General features: G+C 40.4%; 1 protein-coding gene across 4 annotated transcripts in view; it reads left to right on the top strand.

The window, feature by feature from the left end:
- The window catches only part of R3HDM1 (R3H domain containing 1), a 145,084-nt gene extending 125,880 nt beyond the window's left edge, over nt 1-19,204 (top strand). For all 4 annotated transcript variants that reach the window (XM_080667247.1, XM_080667245.1, XM_080667246.1 and 1 more), the window contains 5 exons: nt 3,351-3,523; nt 12,181-12,325; nt 16,411-16,493; nt 16,904-16,988; nt 17,767-19,204. In XM_080667247.1, the coding sequence (XP_080523373.1) occupies nt 3,351-3,523; nt 12,181-12,325; nt 16,411-16,493; nt 16,904-16,988; nt 17,767-18,128 (848 nt within the window). In that variant the 3' untranslated portion in view covers nt 18,129-19,204. The remainder of the gene's footprint in view (nt 1-3,350; nt 3,524-12,180; nt 12,326-16,410; nt 16,494-16,903; nt 16,989-17,766) is intronic.
- The last annotated feature ends 3,824 nt before the right edge of the window (nt 19,205-23,028 follow it).

The following is a 23,028-nucleotide window of genomic DNA, read 5'->3' as shown; positions in this document are numbered from 1 at the left end:
TAACCATGGTTTTGAATTCTATATCCAGTCGTTTGTTTTCCTCCATTTCTTTCGTTTGTGATCTGTTTCTTTGACGCTGCATTTTCATTGCTTCCCTGAGTTGGTAGGGTAAATTTGTGTGCTAGGTTTCCTATATGGCCCAGTGGGTCGGCCTCCCCAGTTAACCTGAGGTGGACACTCTTGGTGCACCCCTTTGTGGACTGTGTGTACAGCCTTGTTGTAGTTAAGCCTTGATTGTTGTTGGTAATCACTGGGAGGAATTGACCTCCAGGCCAATTGGCTGTGAGGATCAGCTGTGTGTATGCTGGGAGAACTTCTGTGCTGGAGACACCCTTATGAGGCAAGACTTGCTTCAGTGGGACTTTGGTGCTCACTAAGTCTGCCCCCTGAGTGTGTCCCTTATGGATCTGAGGAGTTGTAATCTGGATGGTCCCACTCTGACCCCTGGGTACACTGGCTCTTGGATCTCTAAGGAGGTGCTAATTTAGCCTCTGCCTGAGGCCACCCAGCAGGAGCTATGGAGAGATCTGCAGATTCCTCTTCTTTGTTTGGGTTTTGGAGGGGCCCAGATGAGGCCCAGCTGTGAAGCAATGCATGCTGCTGTGGGGCCTTGGACCTTCTTTTCGATGTTCTGGGTCTCACTGACTCAGCTGCAGTCTGTTAGATAAGTTTAGAATTCAAAGGACCAGGGCATTCATACGCAAAAGCCTCTGCGCTCAGCTTGGATGGGGCAGAGTCTCAGGGCGGAGCATACAGCAATGGCTTCCCGTCAGCCCTGCCCTAAGAGGCCCCTGGGTCTCAGTGTCCCGAGGTAATCGCTGCAAGTACCTCTGAGAGAAAGCTGCCCTCGAGTTTTGCCTGCTGCCAGACAGTCCAGTTTCTCCCTGTATGAGTCTGGGTCCCCAGAGTCTCTCCTGGAACTGGAGTTCAGAGCAGTCGGGAGCTTTTGTCTCCCTCCCGCTTGAAAAAGCCCTCTCTGCGTGCCTCCAAACCTCTGCCTTCCGCAGCTCCAGTGAGTCTCAGTTTGCTTTTCTCTTTCCTTCTAGTTGTAGAATTTCCACTCAGCCAGCCTTCCTGTGGTTCTGGATGATCTCCGTTTTGTCTTTTAGTTGTAGTTTTGAAATTGTTGTGCGAGGCAGCAGTTCAGGTGTTTACCTATGCCGCCATCTTGGTTTCTCCTCTCCTTAGGCCAGTGGTCGGCAAGCTCATTAGTCAACAGAGCTGTAAACTGTGGCTTGCTATGTGCTGAGGTATACCTAGGATATTTAAGGTACCATGCAAAATCAGAGTTGGCAGGTTCAGTCTACTTCCTACTGCTGCCATTACCACACTGCTGTCCTGTTCTCCTCAGGCTCTTCCTTCCTTGCCTTTCAGATATTGATGTTCTCTAGGATCCTCTCCTAGGTGCACTCTGGTTCCTCTTCAAGGTCTTCCTAAGAAACCCAACGCCTCCTAGGCTTCAACTACTGCTTTTTGCCAACTCTTCCCTTATCGTATTTCTGCTGAGACACGACCATATAGCCAGTTATATACTGAACATTCCAACCCAGATGTGTCAAAGGGACTTCAGATTTACTATTTCTCCTTACCTATCTATAAACTAAAACAAAGCTCAAAGTCATAATTAACTCTCTCTGTTCTCTCTTTTCACGTTCATGCCATCACCATTTTCGCAAATCTGTTAACTTCTTTCCTTCCCCACTGCTGCTGCTTTTGGTCAATTCTTTTCATGTTTTATTTGCAGTAATCAGGTGTTTTTGCTTATTTCATGTTTCCCCTACACCCAGCTTTTCTCTTCCTCAAGCACATATACAAACAGTTCAAAAATTATTGTCCTGAAACAGAAGTCTCTTCATGTCATTTCTCTGAATAAAAAATTTGCATGAATTCTCTATCTAAACTCTTGCAAGTTTGCCTCCTATTTATACTTACATGCTCAATTTACACAACTTTGTTTTGAGTAAAAATTTAAGGATGAGCAGGATTTTGGCAAACAGAGAATGGTGAATAGACACTCTAGGCAGAGGGAAGAATAGGCACAAAAGTACCTTTGGCATAAAAAAGCATAGTTTATTCTGGAAAATTACCTCTTCTACAAAGACTTCCCCAGTGTTTTAAACAATTCTTTATCATAACACCTTATTTTATTGTAATGATTTATTGACATGTAGTCTATGAGAAACAGAGAAACAAGAAATGATTAAATAAATGACCAATAGTGGCTGCATCTACATGATTGCTGTGGCTGAGGAGAACTTTGAGGTGTCCCTAAGCAGTCAGCTCTTCTGTGGTTTGCCTAGCCAGGTCAGGTTGGTTCTATTTTCAGGGAACTGGAACTACCATGGTTACTGCAGTGCAAACTATGGCCCTTTTAGGGCACAGGATCCTCACTTACCTTACACTGAAGTGGTGAGTGATAGGCAGAGTATATGCCTAATACCAGCAGTGCTGCAGTATTGGTATTAGGCATATAATAAAAAGAAATAAATCTGATAAGAAATAGATATAATTAATAGTCCCTTTATCTCTACTGTACAATTAGCAAGGTGTTTTGACATATATATAATCATCACAGCTCTTTAAAGTCAGCCAAGGAGGTCTTTCTAGCCTCCTTTTACAGATGGGAAAACATAATAAAAGAACTCAAATTTTCTGGAGTTATAGGACTTTTCAGGGTACTAAAATTGTGCTTTGTTAATTAATTCCATTCCCATGTCCCAAACTTTTACACTGCATGAAATCGATTTACTAGAAAATTACTTTCTACTGTATTTCAAAATTTCTGTAGGATATTTTTTCCCAGTTTTTCTTTGTATTTCTAAAAATACCTGTTTTAATTTTTAGAGGGAGGGGAGGGAAGAGGAATAGAGAGATAGAAACATTGATGAGAGAGAAACATCATTGGTCGGCTCCCTCCTGCACGCCCCTCACTGGGGATTGAGCCCACAACCCAGGCATGTGCCCTGACCAGGAATGGAACCAGTGACCTCTTGGTTCCTGGGTCGATGCTCAACCATTGAGCCACACCCCAGCCGGGCAATTAATTCAGTTTTTTAATTGAGCACTTTTATATATCATATCTCAATTGTGCTACTCTTCACTAGTTTCTGGAATAGATAATTGGACTTTCCTGAATAACTATAGACTTGTTGGTTTTAGGACAAGTGAGATATTTAGGTCTACAGAGTCTATTTTAATGCCATTTTAAACAACACTTTTAGCAAGAAGCACTAGGGTTTCAATCTATGTTACATATAGTAAAATTTTGTTCAGATATGTAAAATTATTGCCATTATCTTGGTCTTTGAAGATGCTGTTTGCTGATGTAGTATCCTAATTCTGATTTTCAGCTGTGCCACCTCCACCACCTAGTGGAGGAATGGTGATGATGCAGCTTAATGTACCAAACAATCCACAGTCTCGTGCCCACTCACCCCCGCAGTGGAAACAAAACAAATATTACTGTGATCACCAGAGAGGACAGAAGTGTGTGGAATTTAGCAATGTAGACAATATTGTTCAGGTAAGATGCTTAATTTTAATACTTTCAATATTTTAGTCAAAGAAGATTGACCTAAAAACTTTAATACTGAATTTGAAACCTCAAACAGATTAGTAAAGAAATTTGAATACGTTTTATATCCAGAACATTTTTTCAACATTTAAATATTATTTCCCAACTTTTGCATATTCAAAAAAATGTTTTTAATCAGGAGATAAATTAGATCTAAAATTTTATAAAGAAAAAGAATGATGCTGTTATCCTACTTTTTTCATATAAACTGTATTTTAGTGTAACCAGAAAGTTGATGAATGCTCTTCATCATAGAAGAAATACAATTAATAAATGTAAAAGCAATGGTAGAATTTAAAATCACCATTATGGAATCCTATTAAAATAATAGATGAAGAAAAAACCATCAGCCTGGCCAGTGTGGCTCAGTTGTTTGAGCATCTTCCCATGCACCACAGGGTCACCAATTCAGTTCATGGTCAAGGCACATGCCCAAGTAGTGGGTTTGGGCCCTTGTCAGGGTGCATGCAGGAGGCAGCCAATCTTTCTTACTTTCTCTCTCTCTCTCTCGCTCTCTCTCTCTCTTTTTCTCTCTCTTCATCTCTCTCTAAAATCAATAAAAACATATTTTTAAAAAATCATCAGCAAATGCCAGAAACTTTAAGAAAAGGCTTATGGGAAACTTTAAAATGGATAGATGAGGCAGACAACACTTGAAGTAACTGATCAATTATAGCATCACTAAAAGTGGGTCAACCAAACTTATTTGCCTCCTGATGTAGTGTGGAGGAAATACACATTATCACATGATGTGCTTTTATTTAAAAAAAAAATCTTGAACCTGAATCTTATCAAGACTCTAAGTCGAGCTAATAATTTACAGAAAATCCAGGAAGGAAAAAAAAGAAACAACTTATATGATATCATGTCCTTATTTTACTAGACAAATCGGCCCTGTTTTTTTAACAGATAAGTGGCATTTTGAAATGAAGGATGAGTCTGCTATAGATTAAAAGAGACTCGAGATATAATAATCAGATGCAACATATGGATCTTTCTTGGATATTGATACAGTCAAAAGATGTTTTTGGACCAAAAGCGAGTATTTAAATATTTTAATTTTTAGTATGATAATGGTGTTATTTTTTAAATAGTTCTATCTCTTAGAAATATTTATATACTAAAATATTTTCAAGTGCAATGCTGTGATATCTGAGACTTGCTTTAAATACTTTAGGGAGAAAAGAGCAGGAGAAAGCACAAAAGTTGGATGATGGATAGATGGAAGTTTGTTATACTCATCTATCTACACCTCTATATATTTGAAAGTTTACCGCATTAAAAGGTTTTGAAAGGTATTATTTAAAGATTATACAAAAAATATTTACAATGCACATAACAAAATAAAAAGGTCAAAGATCATTTATAAGAGGCTAGCTCACAACCTATAGCCAACGGCCATTAAACAGATGAAATGAAAATTATTTTTTATCTATATGATTGGGAAAATTATACAGGTAATTATCACTTGTACACTTTTGGTGGTACTGTAAATTACTACACTTTTGGTGGTACTGTAAATTACTCTTTTTGGAGTACAGTTTAGTGACATTTTTCCTAATTGTGGAAGGTACATAGCCTTTGATCCACAAATTCACTTCTTAAAATTTTGTCCAGTACAAATTGTGGAAAAAGTATACAAAAATATGTGTACACGGATATTTTTTTCTTCCCTGTTATAACATTGAAAAACTGGAAATAGTCTTGATATTCTGCATTGGCTCCATAAAACCCTGAGAAGACCTTAAAGTTAGCTATCAGGCTGACCTTGGCACTGAAACAGCCTGCAACAATCAATAAACAAAAATAATAACAAAAAAAATCCCAGCAAACCCTGAGAAAATGGGAGAATCTGATTTCCATTCTTACCACATTATCAGCGTCAAATATCTACTTGTAAACAAACAAAAAAGCCCACAAGACATACAAAAAAACAAGAAATGATGACTCATTCAAAGGAAAAAAAATAAATCAACAGAAATTGTCCCTGAAAAAGACCTGATGGCAGATCTCCTAGACAGAGGCTTAAAAACAGCTGTCTGACGGATGCTTGAAGAACTGAAGGGTGATTTGAAGAAAGAAAATGTATGAACAAAATGAAAATATCAATAAATACATAGGAAACCTAAAAAGAAACCAAAAGTAAATTCTGGAGTTGAAAATGCTGTCATTGAAATGAAAAAATTCACTAGAAGAATGCAATGACAGATTTGAGCAGGCAGGAGGAAGAATCAGAGTACTTGAAAATAGTATGGTGGAAAATACCAAGTCAGAGGAACAGACAGGAAAAAAAGAATGAAGAAAAGTAAACAGAGCCTAAGGGACCTGTGTGACAACATCAAGTGGACCAACATACATATTGTGGGCATCCCAGAAGGAGAAGAGAAAAAGGGTCAGAGAGGATATTTGTGGTAATAATGGCTTAAAACTTCTAAAATTTGATTTTTAAAAAAAACATGAATATAATTGTCAAGCAACTCCACAGACTCTATAAGATGAACTCAAAGAGACTTATACTGAGACACATTATAATAAATCTTTTCAAAGACAGAGAATATTAAAAGCAAGAGAGAAATGACTAATCACATAAAGGGAGCCTCAAAAAGATTATCAGCAGATTTCTCATCAGAATCTTTGGAGGCTAGCAACAGCAGGTCAGTATATCCAAAATGCTAAATGAAGGAACTGGGCCTTGCCAGTGTTTCTCAGTTAGAGTGTCAGCCTGCATACCAAAGGGTCTTGGTTTCAATTACCAGTCAAGGACACATACCTGGGTTGCAGGTTCAACCCCCAGCCCCAGTCAGGGCACATGCAGAAGGCAATTAATTTATGTGTCTCTCTCACATGGATATTTCTCTCTCTCCCTCCCTCTCACTCTCTCTGAAAAAATCAGTAGAAACAAATATCCTTGATGAGGATTAGCAAAAAGAAGAAGAAAAACTGCCAATCAAGATCCTTCATCTGGCCCAGCAGTTGAGCTTCTACCTATGAACCAGGAGGTCACAGTTTGAGCCCAGGTTGCAGGCGCTATCCTCAGTAGGGGGGGCGTGCAGGAGGCAGCCAATCAATGATTCTCTCTCACCATTGATGTTTCTCTCTGTCCCTCTTTCTTCCTCTCTGAAATTGATAAAAAAATATATTTTTTTAAAAAAAGATCCTTCATCTGGCAAAACTGTCCTTCAAAAGTAAGTGGAAAATTCAGAATTCAACAAACAAAAGCTGAGCCCTACCCTGCAAGAAATTCTCAAAGGAGTTCTGCAGAGTGAAATGAAAGGACATTAGACAGTAACACAAAGCCATATGAAGAAACAGAGCTCTCAAAAAACTGACTGAGGATCCAAGATGGCGGCGTAGGTAAACACCTAAACTGCTGCCTCGCACAACAATTTAAAAACTACAACTAAAAGACAAAATGTCTATCACCCAGAACCACGGGAAAGCTGGCTGAGTGGAAGTTCTACAACTAGAAGGAAAGAGAAAAGAGCATTGAGACGTGCACAAGCGCTGAAAAGCTGAGGTACAGAGGCACGCGTATCGGGCTGGTGGTGGGCGACGAGGAGCACTGCTTTTTTCAACTCAAAGGGAGATAAGCTCCCGATTACTCCGAACTCCAGTTTCTGGGGAGACGCGGGGGACGCAAACTCCTACGGGGAGAAGCTGGACTGTCTGCCATCGGGTGAGAAAGTGAGGGTGGCTTGCTTGCTGGGCTGCGCGCAGGAATAATTGTTTACTGCGCTGGGGCGTGGGACGCGGGGACGCGGTCGGAGACACAGAGCCGGCTTACTGGCAGCCATCGCTGTTTGCCACACCCTAGCCTAGTGACGCCCTGAGACCCCACCCTGCACAACCTACAAACCCACCCAAGCTCCAAGCAGCGGCTTTAGCATATGCATGGCCTGCCCTATCGCAGCTTAACATAGCAAACTTGCAGCCCGGGTCAGACAGCTCCAAAACCTCCAAACCCCAAGCAAAGAGGAGAAAAACTAGTTCTCGCTGTAGCGCCTACTGGGTGGCCTCAGACAGTAGCTGACCTGCACCCCATTGGAGATCCAGAAGCCAGTGTACCTAGTGGTCAGTGTGAGACACCAGATTTCAATTCCTCACATCCATAAGTGACACATTCAAGAGGCAGACTCAGTGAGCACCAAAGCCCCACTGAAACAAGTCCTGCACCATAAGCGTGTCTCCAGCGCAGCAGTTCTTCCATTATAGACACAGTGGGTCCTCACAGCCAATTGGCCTGGAGGTTAATTCCTCACAGTGTACCAACAGCAATCAAGGCTTAACTACACCAAGACTTTGCACTCAGCCCACAAAGGGGTGTACCAAGAGCGTCCACCTCAGGTGATTGGGGAGGCTGAGCTACTGGCCCCTATAGGTCACCTACCACACAAAGCCACTCCATCAACACAGGGAAGCAGCAAAATGCAGAGACAAAGAAACATGTCATGAATGAAAGAAATGGAAGAAAGCAAACTACTGGACGACATAGAGTTCAGAACCACATTTATAAGGTTACTCAAGAATCTTCTAAAAACCGCTGAGAAACTTGATGAGACCTCCAAGGAGCTTAGTGAAACCTTCAAGGACCTTAATGAGAATGCCAAAAAAATGTAAAAGGACCAGTCAGAAATTAAGCATACACTGTCTGAAATAAAGAATATACAGAAATTCAACTGTAGATCAAAGGACCCCAAGAATCAAACCAAAGATCTGAAATATGAGGAAACAAAAAACACCCAACCAGAAAAACAAAAAGAAAAAAGAATCCAAAATTATGAAGATAGTGTAAAGAGCCTCTGGGACAACTTTAAGTGTACCAACATCCAAATTTTTGGGGTGCCAGAAGAAGAGAGAGAGCAAAATATTGAAAACCTATTAGAAGAAATAATGACAGAAAACTTTCCCTACCTGGTGAAAGAAATAGACTTACAAGTCCAGGAAGCACACAGAACCCCATACAAGAGGAATCCAAAGAGGACCACACCAAGACACGTCATAATTAAAATGCCAAGGGCAAAAGACAAAGAGAGTATCTTGAAAGCAGCAAGAGAAAAACGGTTAGTTACCTATAAGGGAGTACCCATACGACTGTCAGCTGATTTCTCAGCAGAAACTATGCAGGCCAGAAGGGAATGGCAAGAAATATTCAAAGTGATGAACAGCATGAACCTACAACCAAGATTACTCTACCCAGCAAAGCTATCATTCAGAATTGAAGGGCAGATAAAGAGCTTCACAGACAAGAAAAAACTAAAGGAGTTCATCACCACCAAACCAGGATTACATGAAATGCTGAAGGGTATTCTTTAAGAAGAGGAAGAAGAAGAAAAACGTAAAGATAAAAATTATGGACAACAAAATGACATCAAATACATACCTACCAACAAGTGAATCTAAAAATCAAGTGAATAAAATATCTGAAGAACAGACTGGTGACTATAATAGAATCAGGGACATAGAAAGGGGGTGGACTGACAATTCTCAGGGGGAAGGGGGTGTGAGGGGTGCGGGAAGAGATTGGACAAAAATCTTACACCTATGGATGAAGACAGTGGCGGGGGATTAGGGCATGGGCTGGGGTGGGGTGGGGAATCAAGTGGAGGGGAGCTATGGGGGGAAAAAAAGAGGAACACCTGTAATCTGAACAATGAAGATTTATTTTTTAAAAATAGAGTTTAAAACAGTAAAAAAAAAGAAAAAAGAAACAGAGCTCTCAGTTAAATTCATGGGCAATTATAAAAGCTAATAGTATTATACCAGTGCTTTGTAACTCTACTTTTTGCTTTGTACATGATTTAAGAGACTCGATTTTTTTTTAATTATCTAAAAGGTAGTATTTTTGTAACTTTGGTTTGTAACTCATTTTGTTTTCTACATTATTTAAGAGACTAATGCACTTAAAAGAATTATTAGTGTACAGAAGGAAGACAACCAATCATTGTTTCTCTCCCTCCCTCCCTCTAAGCATGTCCTCAGGTGAGGTTTAAAAAAAAGAAGTATTATTAGGTAGTTTGGGGGCACATAGTGTATAAAAATGTAATTTTATAACACCAGCAACCAAACGAGGATTTTTTTTGTTTTGTTTTAATATACTTTTATTGATTTCAGAGAGGCAGGGAGAGAGAGACTGAGAGAGAGAGAAACATCAATGATGAGAGAGAATCATTGATTGGCTGCCTCCTGCACACCCGCTGCTGGAAATCGAGCCCTCAACCTGGGTATGTGCCCTTGACTGGAATCAAACCCGGGACCCTTCAGTCCACAAGCTGACAGTCTAGCCACTGAACTGAAACTAGCTAGGGCCAAAAGAGGATGTTAAGTGTGATCCCCAAGGTAATCACAAAGAAAAAAAATCTATGGAATATATGTGAAAAGTAATGAGAAAGGAATTTAAACATTTTACTACAAAAAAGTCAAGTAAGCACAAAAGAAGACAGTAGTGCAGGAAATGAGGAACAAACAAGAACTATAAGGCATTTAGAAAAATAGTAGCAAAAATAATAATATATCAAAAGTGTTTGCAAGATACAAAGGACATTATATACTAATAAAAGTTTCAATTCAGCAATAAAATATCACAAATATAAGCATGCATCTAATAGACAATCAAAATTCATGAAGCAAAAATGTACACATTTAAAGGGGAAATAGACAATTCTACAATAATATTTGGAGACTCTAATACTCCACTCTTAATAATGGTTAGAATAACCAGACAGAAGATAAGTAAGGAAATAAAGAACAGTAAACCAACTAGATCTAACAAACATATGCAGAACACTACCGGACAGCAGCACCCTATATATTCTCTTAGGTGCACATGGGACATTTTCTATGATAGACCATATGTTAAGCCACATAGTAAGTCTCAATATATTTTTTTTTATATTTTATTGATTTCAGAGAGGAAGAGAGAGAGAGAAAGATCAATGCTGATCGGCTGCCTCCTGCATGTGCCCTGACCAGGAATCGAACCATGACCTCCTGGTTCATAGGTCAGTGCTCAACCACTGAGCCATGCCGGCCGGGTTCAATAAATTTTAAAAGGTAGGTATCATACAAAGTGTCTTCTCAAGAAGCATCATACTATAAGTCCTATCCAGAGCAATTAGACAAGAAAAAGAAATAAAAGACATTCAAATTGGAAAGAGAAGTAAAATGATCTCTGTTCAGAGATATGATCTCCCCACAAGATACATTTATAACTAGAAAGGAAAAAATAATAACTTGATAGTGGAGAAACCTATCAGTCATCACCTTCACCAAGCTATTGAAATAAAAACATCACAAGTACTGTTATGACAGATGGACAGTATGTTCCTTCCTTGTATGATGCACTAAGGACACAATATCACTTCTCTGGTATTCCCTCACCAAATGTATATCATGAACTTTTTTTTTTAATTGACTTGAGAGATGGGGAGGAAAGGAGAAAGAGAACACTTATTTTTTTGTTCCACATATTTATGCATCCGTAGGGCAATTCTTGTGTGTCCTGACCAGGGATCTAGCCCCCAACCTTAGCACATTGGGACAATCTAACCAACTGAGCTATCTAGCCAGGGTTATCATGAACATTTTGATAAGAAAACAGCAGCCATCAGTGGATAGAGCCTCAGCCTGTGGACTGAAGGGTCCCGGGTTCGATTCCGGTCAAGGCATGTGCCCGAGTTGCGGGCTTGATCCCCCAGTGGGGGGTGTGCAAGAGGCAGCTGATCAGTGGTTCTCTCTCATCATTGATGTTTCTATATCTCTCTCCCTCTCCCTTCCTCTCTGAAATCAATTTTTTAAAAATGTTTTAAAAAAGAAAAGAGCAGGCAAACCAAAATTGAGGAACATTTCACAAGATAACTGATCTTCAGAATCACCTTCAGAAATGTCAGAGTCATGAAAGAGAAATAAGACTGGGGCTCTGTTCCAGATTAAAGAAGATCAAAGAGACATGGCAACTAAATGCAACACTTCACTCAGTTCTAGATTGAATTCTGGACTAGTTCAATTTTTTTTTTTTTCTATAAAGTGCATTAGTGTGACAATCAGTGGCACTTTTGTGTTTTTAGGAAATAGACAAGTTATTTCAGGATAGGAGGTGTTGTGAGCAATTGATCTCAAATAGCTCAGAAAAAAATAAGAGATAAATCCAGTATAATAGAATATTAACATTTTGGAAATCTGAGAATTGTACTATTTTTGCAACTGTTCTTCAGGGATGAATTGTTTTAAAATGAAATGTTAAAACAAACAGTTAATGTGAAAAGAAAGAATGAGGTTGATGTAAATATTCTCTTATCAAGAAGTATCTACAATATTATCATCTAGGTACAAAAGAAAGATTCAAAAATAGGGTGTACAGTCTATTTTCATTTTTGTAAAACATGGATGTATGGATACATATGCATAGTAACAATCTGTTACCAGTGCTTATCTTCAGGAGTTGGAAATTATAAATTTACATAATGTTTTAATTTTTGTAATAACAAGTATATATTATTGTAGTATCAGAAGTACATATTTATAATAAAAAAGAATAAAAATTTTTGTTCAAAGGAAACTTGAAAAAATCCTGACTAAAGTGCTGTTCCATTTTCTTGATGTAATTACAGCACAACCCTCAACTCAGTAGTCCCATTATTTCACCAGCTCCATCGCCAGCACCAGCTCAGCTATCCACCCTGAAAACTGTTCGTTCTTCTGGACCACCACTTTCCATCATCCCCCCGTTTTCTAGACCTTTTATCCCTGGGCAAGGTAAGTGTGCATGCAACTAGTCACAGCCTTACAGAATTTTAAAATGTCAATTGTAGTATCTGTGCTTTATCTTGGTATTGCTACCTTCCAGTTTTCTACGGGACTACATTTCCACCTTCACTAGGCATATTTGTTTATTACCATATACTCTTCTGACCTTAATATTTCATTACTAATTAATAATTAATTACTAATTTAGTAATTACTTCAATGACAGAATTAAAATGGTTTTAACTTATTATCCTTAGACTCCATTCCTCCATAAAAAAATGTTCTATATTTGTTTTATATTTCTAATTTCTATATTAGAATAATATATCTCAAGAGTTTATTCAAAAATTTATTCAACAAACATTTATTGAGAACTTGCTATTCCCCTGATGTACAGAAATGCATAAGATGAAGTCTTCATCCTCATCAATGCTCAGTCTAGTCGGAGAAATAGACTCAAAAACAATGATTATAAAATAATATGGAAACAATTGATTTTATTTTCTGGAATTTATTGTAAGGATAAATGCATGCAAACAATGATTTATGTACAGAAGAGTTTATTCTATAACAAAACATCTTTTCAGACCAACCTAAATGTCCTTTAGTAAGTATTAGATTATGGTATCCTGTATAATAAAGAGGGAATATGCAAATTGACCATCATGCCCTCGCACAGGATGGCCGCCCCCATGTGGTCACAAGATGGCCGACAGGGGAGGGCAGTTGTGGGCGATCAGGACAGCAGGGGAGGGCAGTTAGAGGTGACCAGGCCAGCAGGGCAGGGCAGTTTGGGGCGACCAGTCTGGCAGGGGAGGGCAGTTGAGGGCAACCAGACCTGCAGGGGAGGGCAGTTAGGGGCAACCAGGCCAGCAGGGGAGGGCAGTTAGGGGCAACCAGGCCGGCAGGGGAGGGCAGTTAGGGGTGACCAGGCCGGCAGGGGAGGACAGTTGGGGGGAACCAGGCCTGAGGGGAAGGCAGTTGTGGGCGACCGGGCTGGCAGGGGAGGGCAGTTGGAGGCAATCAGGCCTGCAGGGGAGCAATCAGGCTGGCAGGGGAGTGGTTAGGGGATGATCAGGCTGGCAGGCAGAAGTGATTAGGGGCAGGCAGGCAGGCAGGCAGGCGAGCGGTTGGGAGCCAGCAATCCCAGATTGTGAGAGGGATCCCAGATTGGAGAGGGTGCAGGCTGGGCTGAGGGACTTCCCCCACCCCCACCCCAGTGCACGAATTTCATGCACCGGGCCTCTAGTATCCATATATAAGGAATACTATGCAGTTATCTAAAAATCATGTTTTAAAGAATCACTTAAAGGGGAAATCATTGAAAGGTGGGTGATTTTATAAAATAAATTCCATGGACATTTCAAAAAAGAAGACCTTGAAAAGATGCTCAGCATCATTATTCATTAGGGAAAAGAATATTAAAATCAGTGAAATACTACTTTCCCCCCACTAGAATGGCTATAATAAAAAAAAACTAAATACACTGAATGTTGGTGAAGATACATAGCAGCTAAGATTCTCACTTTGGTGTGGGAGTGTAAAATGATAAAACCACTTTGAGAAAAGATTTAATAGTGTCTTACAATGTAGCAGTTGCCCTACTAGGTATTTACCTAAGAGAATTGAAAAGGTGTTTATGAGGATTTGTACAAGAACATTTATAACAACCTATAATAGCCCAAACTGGACAGACCCAAATATCCAACAGTGGAGACTAAATAAACAAGTTGTCGCCTATCCTTACAATGGAATCCTGCTCAGTGATGAAAATGAACACAGCAAACTACTGACATGCAACAACATGGAAGAAGCTCAGAGTTACGTTAAGAAAAAAACAAACCAGACACAAAAGAAGACCTATAAGATTCCAATTATATGAACTCCAACTAAAGGTGAACTAAACCGACGTTAGAAATCAGATCATGGTATGGATAGGATATGGAATTGACTGGAAACGAGCCTGAGAACTTTTTAGGAAATGGAAATGGTCATTATCTTTTCTGGGGCATGGTTACATGGACTCTTAAAGTTGTTAGTAGTCTTCAAACCTAACACTAAAGATGTGCATTTTGTTTTATGTTAATTATGTCTTCATTTTTTTTAAAGAATTATAAAATAGCATATACAAAAGTGTGAGCACACACATGTAGAACAAAGACTGGAAAGGTACACATCCCAATATTAGAAATAAGGGAATTACTAAGGTGCTTTTTATTTTCTCCTTTGTAAACAATACTCTATTTCCAAATTTTCTACAAAGCCAATTACTTCAATCCAGAAAAATAAAGCATGTTATAAATTGAGGCTGTTCTCCCTCCCAAGAGCACACTCACACTTTTCACTCCCGCTCTTCTTCCCCCAGGCACGTTACCCTTACCTTTCTCCCAAGCTCCAAAGGCCCTTCTCTGCTTCTGTAACTTGTTTCCCGAGCTCATTTCTTCTACAACTGACTTCTTCCACTTCTGTGGCTTTCTAAAGAAGCTTTCTCTTATTAAAAATAAAAGAAAGAAATAAGCCAGTTGGAGAAAGATAAATATCACATGATCTCACTCATTTGTGGAATATAATGAACAACATAAACTGATGAATAAAAATAGAACCAGAGACATAGAAGCATCGAACAGACTATCCAACCTCAGAGGGAAGGCGGGGGGTGAAGGGGTAAGAGATCAACCAAAGGACTTGTGTGCATGCATATGAGCATAACCAATGGATACAGACAGTAGGGGGGTGAGGGCATGTGCTGGGGGTTGGGAGTGCTGCGGAGAGGTCAATTGGGGGGGCGGGGGAAGACATATGTAATACTTTAAACAATAAAGAATTAAAATAAAAAATAAAGAAGAAATTGAAATAGCATGTAGGTTGAAACTATATGGCATAGTATGTATGAATAGTATGAATGCTCCAAGAGGAGCACAGAGCACGGTCTATATGGATAGATCTTTGGTTACTGCCGACTACAACCTCATCTCCATATTTGAAAAGAATACTGCTCCATAGGCCTAAACTTAACTCTGACTTCTTTGCAGCTGTTTTTTATGCATCTTCACAATTCACATGTGCATGTCTGATTTCAGTGCTAAGCCTCTATGTCATTTCTGCCCTTCAGCAAGTGCTTGGGAAGGAACAAGTATGTCATGGGTGTGTTCTGCCAGGGAGCTGCCCAAGTACCATCAAAAAAGTGCCCCATAGAGGGGTAGGAAGTTCACACCCTGCCTCTCTCTGCTATGAAACTGTCGAGAGAAAGGGGATGTATCATTTCCTGAACAGGCTTTCCAGCACCTGCCTATCACCCTCTTCCAAACATGGAGTGTGCTAAATGTGGGGATTTGTGGTTAAAATAAGAAGAGAATATAGCAAATGAAAGCATTCTTCTCCAGGACAAGGTTTTTGCAGTCAGCATTGATTATGCCCTTTCCTTGTGATACTTTACGCATTCCTGAGTGAGCCAAAATAATTGGAGGGTCTCCATCCTGACTAGCCCACACTCATTGATTCAGGAAGAGGATACTTGCTCATGAATAACTTAAAGAACTGTGCCACTCTTTCTGAGCAAGTGAAAGTTAAAAATACAAACTTTAAAGAGAGCTTACAGTGTAAATACTCCTATTGGTTAAGACTCTAACAATGTTTGTATGCACATATATAAATACATGCGTGCAAATATTTATAATAGTTAATAGTGAATTTAGGGAGCTTAATGTTTTTTCAGGTTTTTTTCCTTCTGAAATTTAAGTTATATTCATTGTTAATCATTAGAGAAAATGTGGATTTTAGCATCTCAAGTGGTTGGAGGGGGTATTTATAGTCATTTTGGTGGGTTTCATATGGAATATTAAGGTATAAAGAGAAGTTTCTCTTCATCCTATTCCCTGTCACCCCAGTTCCCACCATTTACCCTCCTTCATAACCACTTTTATTAGTTCTTAGTCCTTTGAGAAGTTTACCCCAGCTTTTTAAAGAATATTTGGAACTTTTAATTCTTTTAAAACTATGTCAATACCTACTGAACTGAGACAATTTAGAAAACTCCAGGAAGTATTTTATAACTGAGTAGAAAAAAATATAAAAATGTTTCTGTTGACTTTTAGGAGATGCCAGGTACCCATTACTTGGCCAACCACTGCAGTACAACCCTCCTACTGTTCTGCATGGACACTTGCCACCCCAACAGGTGAGAGTGCCGGCCGTCAGACCTTGTAGAGCATCATACGTCTGTGGCTGAGTGCAGCCCTGGGCCTTCCTATTGGCACTGCACAGGGAGAGTTCCCTGCCTCAGCCGTGGATTTCTCAGTGTTGTCACTGCCTCATCGAGAGCAGAGCCAGGGGACAGTGGTGCTGCTTGGCTGGGCAGTATTCCCAAGGTGGGCTGGGTGCAGGGCATGCTTGCTCAGGAAAGCCCAGAAAGTGACTGGTCATAGTGGGCCACTGCCACAAAGGCGGAATTCAGGAGGCCTGGGATTGAATTTTTCTGCTGAAATACAAAACCCAGACTGAGTATGGTTAGGTGTTAAGTGTTTAAACATTACAAACGTATTTGTCATCATTCTTAACCTTACTTCTTATCTGTTTGTGGGTTTTCAGGGTCAGTCTGGCAACAGGCATGGAAACCGAGGAAGGAAACAAGCTAAGAAAGCTGCATCCACTGACCTTGGCGCAGGAGAAGCAGGTGTGTCCCAGAGGCAGCTGGATGTGCTTCTACAAACTGTTGACCACTTCATCAGTCTTTAAAACTGTACCCCAGCACAGAAATGGGTTTTCCTCTCCCTAGAGTCCTGCAAAGGTCATAGGGAATTATGCCGTCTATAATGTAGGGTGCTTGAATATGCTCTTTCAGAGCTATTTCATCTCAAGTTTGAGAGCATAGTAAGGTACAGGTTGGGTTTAGGAGGGGTGAAGGGACCAAAGGGAAACGATGTGTGTGACAAGTACAGGTAGAATGAGCTCTTTGCCTCTTTTCTTTGAGAAAGGAAGTAGCACTTACATCCATATGGAGGTAATGTGAATGAACAAATATGTACCGTCTGTGGCAAAGTGCTGTCAAATAGGTACTTTAACTTTCTACTCAGCTTCCTTGGGTGCATAGGGCAAGTGTTGCTATCTTTCTTTTACACTGGGAACGCGAGGTGCAGGGAGCTGCCCAGAAGCACACACCTCATTGGGAGGAGCCACTGTGCAATGCTGTGCTGTATGTGTGCAGCTGTCAGTGAAGACTGAAATGGGTAGTTGGCACCGTTAGCTCTATACTCCTTGCCGGGCGGCGGGGGGGGGGGGGGGGGGGGGGGGTTACATAGAATGATTTGAAAGATTATCGTAACAGTTATACTTTTGTGGATTTGAATGGTTTTAGAAAATTCTGTTTATCTTCTATGTCATATTGGGTTTAGAGTACATTTTGCCTCTCTTCAGTAACAGGGATTGTTAATCCTACACCTTTTCCGTTCTAGTTGTTGGGAAAGTCTTGGAAATTACTGAACTACCAGATGGAATAACTCGCATGGAAGCCGAGAAGCTCTTTGGGGAACTCTTTAAAATTGGCGCCAAGATCCGGTGGCTGCGGGACCCCCAGTCCCAGTCCCAGCTGCGTCGTCACCCGCTCTGCTGTGGCAGCGGGGACAGCACTATCAATTCTGAACGCTCTAAACCCATTGACTTGGCCTCCACGTACACCGTCCTAGCCACATTCCCCTCCATCTCAGCTGCACAGAATGCATTGAAGAAACAGATTAACTCAGTTAACAAATTTAAGCTGAGAACAAGCAAGAAGCACTATGACTTTCACATTTTGGAAAGGGCGAGTTCTCAGTAACAGTCACCTCGGACCCTGGGCCTTTTTGATTCCCCTGTGCTCTCCCATCTTTAATTGGCTTGGTATTCAGAGCTCCTGTTAACATGATAGAGACTCCTAGGGGGTGTGGTCAGGGCGAAACAGCTTTTGAAGACAGGCCAGTGTTCCAGCAAAGCGGGGAGATCCACACTGCACCCCAGTGACTAGGAATCCACATCGGAGTCACAGCTTTTTCTGAGGAAATGCTGTTCAAATGTCTCCTGACTTTTATAGTTATTTTGTTTTATATTTCTGAATTCTTGTATCAGATCCAAAGCTCTATTGTACAGCAAATTATTCTTCAAAATTATTACAATTAGTTGCAACCTGTATTTCTTTTTTGCAGCCAGCACAGTGTGATCCAACATAGAATTTGGGGGAAAAGAATACAGGAATGGAATAACCAAGTCAGAACCATTTGCTGTCTTTTTGAGGGGCTGAAGGGTGCCTAAGGAGAGCCCACAAGCAAATTACTCTTCCCCTGTATCTCTAAACACAGAAACAATTTCCAGAAAACACAGAATTCCCTCAGTGGGTTCTTTCCTTATTCATTTAGGTAGTATGACCATTAAGTGTGAAGTAAATTATGTTCTTAATGCCTCTCAATCAAACCACTTAGACTCAAAGGGGAATAGGAATCATTCTAGGCTGGAAAATACTTTTTTTTAAGTCCTTCCAATAACTAAATGCCACTTATTTGCATTCCCCTCCTCGTGGATTTTTTGTCACCTACAGAAATGCATTTGATGAGTGCTGGAAACTTCTTAAGCAGTTTAAAGTTTGTTTTCATTGTTTGCAGCAGATCACTGGACATCAAAGATTCATTGCACTAATTACAAGGAACCTTTTTTTTTCAATTCTGTGTAATTTGAAAGGCTGTACAATGTGTGCTGATGCAAGCCTTTTTCAGTTCAAGAGAATAAATGTTTACAAATATAGACCCACTTTGTCTTTTGTAAGTTAAAATCACCTTTTTAAATGAGTGCCAGTAATAAAGACCTAACCTGTCCTGCAGATGTTAATTTCAGACTTAAAGATGAAAAGACAGTAAACCCCTCATTTTTGTTTTTTTTCCTTATTTATCCATTTATATTGAATTTATTGGGGTGACATTGATTAATAAAATTATAGGTTGGTTTCAGGAGTACAATTCTATAATACATCATCTGTATATTGCATTGTGTAGTAAACCCCTCATCTTACAAAACATTTTACAAAGCATCACTTTCTCTGTGGCAGTGATTCTAGTGGGTACGATTTATGTCACCTCATTCTCTCATAAAGGTAATACGAATACCTTGCTGGTGTTGCTCAGTGGTTGGAGCACCAGCTCGAGCACTGAAGGGTCACAGGTTTGATTCCCAGTCAAGAGCACATACTTCAGTTGCAGGTTGAGATCCCCGGCCCCATTTCAGGCCCCATTCCAGGTGCATACTAATCGATGTTTCTCTCTCTCCTTCCCTCTCCAGCCCTCCCTTCCACTCTCTCTAAGAAACAATGGGGGAAAAATATCCTCAGGTGAAGATTAAATATATATATATAAAAAATGCCAATCAACTATAGACAATTTGAGTATGAACATCTATATATATATATAAAAAAAAGCCTAAGCGACCGTTATGACGGGTCGACTGGTCAACCGGTCACTATGACACACACTGACCACCAGGGAGGGGGCAGACGTTCAATGCAGGAGCTGCCCCTGGTGGTCAGTGCACTCCCACAGCCAGCCAACCTCCCTCGGTCCCTCCCCCCAGCCAGCTGGCCCCAATTGGCCCCTATCAGGACTGGGCAAGGGACCCTACCCATGCACAAATTCATGCACTGGCCTCTAGTACTTATATAACTAAAAATAGAATATTGTTTGGTTAAAGAGTTTGTGTTCCTAGCCAATATATTGATCATCCAATTGTCCAGATTAGCTGAAATGTATCAAAAGCTTTCCCTATTTGTTAGCCACGCAAAGTGCTGGGAAACACAAAAGCTGGGAGGGTCTGTCATATACAACTTGCCTGGAGCCTGCAGAGTGGGCGGCGCTCAGGAGCAGCAGGTGTTATCAGACCAGCACAGATGTTCAGGCACGCCAAAGCATTTGCAAAGCCACACTTGGTTCCTGGGGGCAGAAGTTGGAGCTGCCTTTGAACCATGTCAGATTAAGGAGCTATACATAGAGGAAAAAGTAAGGATTATGAAAACCATGTTCAAGGCTTGTTGAATTTTTATCATTTTTGACTAGAGTCGAAGATCTTGAGGAAACATAATTAGGATCAGCATTGCAGCAAGAATTATTCAATCCATGAATTGAGATGGAGACAAAAAAATCCCACAACCCTGTGGTTTAATTTCAGTTTTCTGAATATTTAACTTGTGCAGTAGGAATCCTAGTAAACCTAAGAGTAGGTTTGGGGGGCTTTTTAAAATTGAGGTCTAATTGACATATTTGTTTTAGTTGTACAGCATAATTACTTGATATTTGTATATATACTAGTATTGTGAAATTATCACCATAATAAGTCTAGTTAACATCACTTCATATAGTTACAATTTTTTTTCTTGTGATGAGAACTTTTAAGATCTTTTAGCAACTCTCAAATATACAGCACCGTATTAATTATAGTCACCCTGCTATATATTAAAACCTAAAAGATCCTTAGTTTACCCTGTAAGAGTTGACATCTGCTCAGAGGAAATAAGAAATCAGTGAGGCTATTGTTAAGTCAGCTCTTAGCCGCCACCACCACAACTACCCCCATTCCCTGATAATCACATGGGAATAGTTATGAAATTGCCAACCCTCCCCCATACACACATAAAAATAGCCCACCCATTCCCTGACTATTCCACTGTTCTTTTTCTAGAATCTGATTTTACCTATAGAAAAATGCTAAAGCACACACAGGAAGCATTTAAAATGTGATTTAACCCAGACTTTATTCCTAAGGATAGCTTCAAATGTCCCACAGCCTTGACTGGTTTCCCCCAGAGCACTGACCATATTTAGGAGCAGAGAGTACTTTTATGAATAAAATAGGCTACTGTTACCTGTGCCAATACAGGGTGGGACAAAATTAGGTTTACCGTTGTATGTGAAACAGTTTAGTCTTGTATTATTTATTATTGTTATTTTCCATATGAGCAAGTGTAAACCTGCCTTTGTCCCACCCTATATTAGCAACTCCAGCAGCCCCTTCTTTGGGAATAACAAGTCATTTAATAAGTTTACACTTATACTTTATTTTTTAATATGTTTTTATTAATTTCAGAGAGGAAGGGAGAAGGAGAGAGATAGAAACATCAATGATGAGAGAGATCATTGATCGGCTGCCTCCTGCAAGCCCCACACTGGGGATTGAGCCGAAACCTGGGCATGTGCCCTGACCAGGAATCAAACCCACGACCTTCTGATTCATAGGTCGACACTCAACCACTGAGCCATGCTGGCTGGGCCACTTCTGCTACTTTATAAGAAAGCTGAAAATATGGCTTATGGTTAGTTCTTCAACCTTTATCCACGAAGAACATGGATATATTGGGTATATGTGTATGAATCTAGAGCACAAAGTGTGTTTGCCATGATGCTAATAGTCATTAAACATAACTAGCTTAGCCTGGCCGGCATGGCTCAGCGGTTGAGCATCGACCTATGAACCAGGAGGTCACGGTTCAATTCCCAGTCAGGGCACATTCTGGGTTGTGGGTTCAATCCCCAGTGTGGGGCGTGCAGGAGGCAGCCAATCCATGATTCTTTCTCATCATTGATGTTTCTATCTCTCCCTCTCCCTTCCTCCCTGAAATCAATAAAAATATTTAAAAATAACTAGCTTGACATCTGAGCTGATGACAAAGTAAGAATCTAATCCACACCATCCCTCTCTCCTGCTGCAGACTAAAAAATGGTTTTTCTGATCCCACCAAGTAGGGACCTGTGGCCTGTACATAGTGCTGACCAAATCAGTAGAGATCACTAACCTGAAAGGACACACCTGGGAAACTGCTGAATATTCTATTGAGATCCTCTCCTGATACTACTCCTAAAATCCCTGCCTTTTGAGAAACATAAAAAACCTCAAGATGAAGCCCTGGCCAGGTAAGTCAGAGCAGTATTCCAATACACCAAGGTTGCGGGTTTGATCCTTAATCAGGACACACACAAGAATCAGCCAATAAATGCATAGGTAAGTGAAACAACAAATCAATGTTTCTCTAAATAAGTTTTAAAAAAACAAAAAACCCTCAAGATGTGCCCTAGCTGGTTTGGCTCAGTGGATAGAGCTTCAGCCTGCGAACCAAAGGGTCCCAGGTTCGATTCCGGTCAAGGGCACCTACCTTGGTTGCAGGCTTCTATCAGGTCTGGACCCTGGTCAGGGCACATACAGGAGGCAACCAATCGATGTTTCTCACATCAGTGTTTCTCTCTGTCTTTCCCTCTCTCTTCCACTCTCCCTAAAAATGAATGGAAAAATATCCTCAGGTGAGGATTAAAAAAAAAAATCCCAAGATGAAGGATCCAGTGCTTGCTTGCTCGCTCTGGAGCATGCACTTGCCTGTTCCCCTCTCCTTCCCCCAGGCCTGGTTTTATTTTTTTGTTTATTTTGTGTGTGTGTGTGTGTGTGTGTTGTTTGTTTGTTTATTGTCTTTCTTTCTCCTAAGGTCCATGGGCCCTTCTTTTGCCTCTGTAACTTGTTTCCTGAGTCCAGCAGGCTAACTTCTTCCACAGCTCACTTCTTCTACCCGTGACCTTTTTCTTTTTTAATTTTTGTTGATTTCAGAGAGGAAGAGAGAGTGAGAGAGAAACATCAATGGTGAGAGAGAATCATTGATCAGCTGCCTCCTGCATGCCCCACACGGGATCAAGCCCGCAACCCAGGCATGTGCCCCTATC

Source organism: Plecotus auritus (assembly GCF_963455305.1).
Source record: "Plecotus auritus genome assembly, chromosome: 5".
Lineage (NCBI taxonomy): Eukaryota > Metazoa > Chordata > Mammalia > Chiroptera > Vespertilionidae > Plecotus > Plecotus auritus.
This window is presented reverse-complemented; position numbering and strand designations above follow the sequence as displayed.